This window comes from Choloepus didactylus, chromosome 19 (assembly GCF_015220235.1).
Source record: "Choloepus didactylus isolate mChoDid1 chromosome 19, mChoDid1.pri, whole genome shotgun sequence".
NCBI classification, from domain to species: domain Eukaryota; kingdom Metazoa; phylum Chordata; class Mammalia; order Pilosa; family Megalonychidae; genus Choloepus; species Choloepus didactylus.
Window position 1 is genome coordinate 59397054 of NC_051325.1, and position 4320 is coordinate 59401373.

General features: G+C 50.1%; 1 protein-coding gene across 2 annotated transcripts; it reads right to left on the reverse strand.

The window, feature by feature from the left end:
* Positions 1–665: 665 nt before the first annotated feature.
* Positions 666–1815, reverse strand: LOC119515654 (farnesyl pyrophosphate synthase). Of its 2 annotated transcripts, XM_037811756.1 has the most exons (2): positions 1135–1815; positions 666–1056 (listed from the first exon to the last, which is right to left on the reverse strand). In XM_037811756.1, exons 1-2 carry the CDS (start codon positions 1780–1782, stop codon positions 721–723), a joined length of 984 nt encoding a protein of 327 aa, XP_037667684.1. In that variant the 5' UTR covers positions 1783–1815; the 3' UTR covers positions 666–720. The 2 variants fall into 2 exon arrangements, with proteins under 2 accessions (XP_037667684.1, XP_037667683.1); XM_037811755.1 differs by having other exon boundaries at positions 666–1815.
* Between the last annotated feature and the right edge of the window lie 2505 nt (positions 1816–4320).

The following is a 4320-nucleotide window of genomic DNA, read 5'->3' on the forward strand; positions in this document are numbered from 1 at the left end:
CCAGGGACAGCTGGGGAGTTAAAACACAACACTAGGGGGGAGCCCCTTCTGCATAACAAGTAGAGTTGCCAGATTTGCAAACTAGAATATAGAACACCCGGTTAAATTTGAATTTCTGAGAAACAACAAATAATTTCAAAATTATTATGCTAAAATTTTCAGTATAAGTATGTCCCACATATCACATGGGACATACTTATACTAAAATGTTATCCATGATTTGTCCAAAATTCAAATTTAACTCGGCTTCATGTATTTTATCGGGCAACACTACAAGGGAATGAATTCAAGAGATTTGGAGACAGAGAGAGGAATCTCAAACTGGCAGGGGCTCATGACCCTGTGACCAGTGGGGACCACTGGACTTTTCCAAGATGGGTTTGTTCCTGATGTGGATTGGAGACCTTCAAATACCTTTCCCCAAATAACCTTCAAACTAAAAACAAAGGTGAGCTGCTATTTTCCAAGGGAGCAATGCAAAATACAGTTGTGAAATCCAGGGTATACAGTTTTGGGACAACCAGGAAATATTTATGGGATTAAGAATAGATTTTTTTTTTTAATGGTTGTTGTTATGGTTGTTCCATTTTGCTTTGTTGCCTCATAAGCTGGAATCTGGTTTTCCTATTCATTCTCTTTTGGTAGTTTTTTTTTTTTTTTTTTTGGAAGTTTAGACTAATTTATTAAAAGCCTCCCCTTCCAGCCCTCGAGTCTCTTGGGTCACTTTTTCCGCTTGTAGATCTTGTGCGCCAGCCCCAAGAAGATAGCCGGGGGCAGGGGCTCAGAGTACTGCTCGATGAGACCCAGAAGGCGGCTGTAACTGTCTTCCTCGTACTGCGTAAAGGCAGCTGGCAGCTCCATCTCCTCGTACAGCGCCTTCACTCGGGCCACCTTCTCAGCCTCCTTCTGCCCGTAATTCTCCTGCAGGATCTGGCGCTGTTCCGGAGAGGCCCGTTGCAGACACTGAACCACCAGCCAACTGCACTTGTTGTCTTGGATGTCAGTGCCAATCTTGCCTGTCACATTGGGGTCCCCAAAAAGGTCAAGGTAATCGTCCTGAATCTGAAAGAACTCTCCCATCTCCAGCAGGATCTTCTCGGCATTGGCATGCTCCTTCTCCCCATCAATGCCCACCATATACATGGCAGCAGCTACAGGAAGGTAGAAGGAGTAGAAAGCTGTCTTGTACTTGACAATGGATTTGTACCTCTTTTCAGTGAATCTGCCAAGATCCACATTGCCCTGGGGGGCTGTGATGAGGTCCAACGTCTGCCCAATCTCAGTCTGATAGGAAATCTGCAGGAACAGCTCGATCAGGTTCAGATAATAGGGCTGCTCCCGGCAATAGAGCTTCAGCAGGCGGTAGATACACGCTTCCAGCAGTATGGCATCATTAATGGCATCCAAACCTATGCCTGGCTTCTGATACCAACAGAGCTGTCCCCGTCGGGTGAGGGATGAATCCATAATGTCATCTGATACCAGGAAAAAAGCTTGGAGCAGTTCCACACACCAGCCCACAGTCAGGGCCCGCTGGAGGCTATCAGCATCCTGCTTCTTTGGCTCCTCCAGCTCCTGGAACACTGCCAGCACCGTCAAACCCCGGTTGTACTTGCCTCCAATGACATTGTACTCCAGGATCTCCTTGAGCCGGGCAATAGCATCTCCTGTCTCTGGATGCCCCATCTCATCCTCGGTCAGCATCTTCACAATCTGGGAGAAGTGTTGGATGAAATTCTGCTTTTCTTGGGCATAAACATCAGATTTCTTGTCTCCATTCATTCTGAGGGAGGAGCAAAGTGCTCTGTTCCTGGATGCCGGTTCTTGCTCTTGGTAGTTTTTTGTTTTTTTTTTTGTTTTTTTTTGTTTTTCCCAGTTCTATTGAGATGTATTCACATACCATACAGTCATCCATGGTGTACAATCAACTGTTCACAGTACCATCATATAGTTGTGCATTCATCACCCCAATCTATTTTTGAACATTTTCCTTACACCAGAAAGAATCAGAATCAGAATAAAAAATAAAAATAAAAAAAGAACAGCCAAATTATCCCACCCTATTTTTCATTTAGGTTTGTCCCCATTTTTCTACTCATCCATCCATACACTGGATAAAGGGAGAGTGATCCCCAAGGCTTTCACAATCACACTGTCACCCCTTGTAAGCTACATTGTTATACAATCGTCTTCAAGAGTCAAGGCTACTGGGTTGGAGTTTGGTAGTTTCAGGTATTTACTTCGAGCTATTCCAGTACATTAAAACCTAAAAAGTGTTACCTATATAGTGCATAAGAATGTCCACCAGAGTGACCTCTCGACTCCATTTGGAATCTCTCAGCCACTGAAGCTTTATTTGGTTTCATTTCGCATCCCCTTTTGGTCAAGAAGATGTTCTTAATCCCACGATGCTGGGTCCAGATTCATCCCCAGGAGTCATATCCTGTGTTGCCAGGGAGATTTACACCCCTGGGAGTCAGGTCCCACGTAGCGGGGAGGGCAGTGAGTTCACCTGCTGAGGTGACTTAGAGAGAGGTTGGCAGTTGGTTCAGTATCTGTCTCTCTGTCTCCTTCTCCCTCACTTTTGCTTGCTCAGGGGAATGTTCAGGAGATAAAACGCTTTTTGACAGGGGACCACACAGAACCAAAATCCTGGCCAGTTTAGGCCCAGTGACAAGGGGAGGAGTGATGAGATTTAGAAATGGAACTAAAGCAAAATCCAGACAGGGCTGCACCTGCTGGGAGCAGGCAGCAGCCAGGAATTTCAGCTTTCCCTGGATTTCTTATAGGCTTTCCAGGGGACGTGATCTCCAATCGGTGGTAGCACAGCTCGGTGGACTGGCATTGGCTTCCAAATTCGCCTGCTGGACCACGGGAGGCCGGCCCTGCTGCGTCCGCCCCGGGCTTAAACCCTCACCCCTCCCCAGCCACACTGGCCCCTGCCCTGGGCACGCGCCCCTTCCTGACATGCCTTCTTTGTACTGCCTGCTCCCACCAACTACGCTGATCCCAGGAGACTCTCCTCGGCCCCTGGGCCAGCTCAGTTTCCAAAACTCCCCCCTCCTGGGCCGCTGGGTGCCTCCCTTGGGCCACTTTCCTCACTTTGAGGATATGTGCCCTCTTCTCCCAGGGTTAGTACCCCAGCCCCTCCCAGACCATCCCATCCACTGCGGCATCCCCAGCCTCAGCCCCGTGGGCAGGGGGCTTCCCGGTTCAGAGCCCAGGACTGGGGGTCCCAGGGAGCCTCTCCACTCCGCGCCCCGCTGCCCGCTGCAGGGCAGGTCATGCCTCCTCCCTGAATGGATCGGAGCCAGAACTGTACCTCCCTCAAGGAGGGTGAAATGAACAAATATGTGACGTGCCCTTAGCATGGCTCTGCGCATTCATTCAACAAATGCTTCTTGAGCACCTACTGTGTGCCAGGCACTGTGTCGGTGGAGCTACAGCCAAGAACAAAACTGACCAAGTCCCTCCTGGTGGAGGACAGAGCGTCCACAGATGGATCTAGAAGAGGCCATCTAGGAGGAGGCTGAAGGGTGAGCTCAGTGATGCCCAAGAGGCAGAATGACCGTACTCAAGTTGTCTTATCTCTCGGAGCAGCGGTTTTCTCACCTGTAGAATGGGCAGGGTAAGAGAACCTGCCTCCTGGACTCACTGTGAAGCTCGAGTGAGTTATGTGTGTGTAGCGCTTGGTTGCCTGACTTGTAGCACTCGATAAGGGAAAGCGATTATCACTAAGACAAACAAAGCAGGGAAACACACAAGAGAACAATGTGGGGGGCTGTATTTAGGGAGTGAGGCCTGGGGGGAGCTTCTTGGGGGCCTGATAAGAGGGAAAGGGGAGCCCTGAGGATATTTGGGAGAGGCCGGCTCGGCCACAGAGGGGGCAGCTCATGCAAAGACCCAGGCTGGCAGGTGTAAGGGCGGCGCGTCCCCACCTGGTTAGCAAGGTGGGGAGCAGCCTTCCAGACTGGAGGAGGGGCAGACACCCCCCAGGCCAGCCTTGGGGGGCCTGGCATCATTTTGCTCCTGAAGGGATGGGAAGCCACTGGAGGTTTTAAGCAGTGACTTAAAGCACTAACAGGGCCTGGCTTACTTAGAGAGATGGGCTGATGTTGCTACATGAGGAAGGGCATGTGGGGGACAGGGTGGAAGCAGGGACGCCTGCTGGGTGGCCACTGGAGTCCAAATGAGAAGCACTAGGGCTGAGAGAGGGGCGGGTGTGAAGGAAGTGAGGCGAGGCTGCCAGATTCTGGATGTGTTTTGAAGATGCCAACAACAGGACTTACGGACAGACAGGATACAGCAGATGACAGGGAG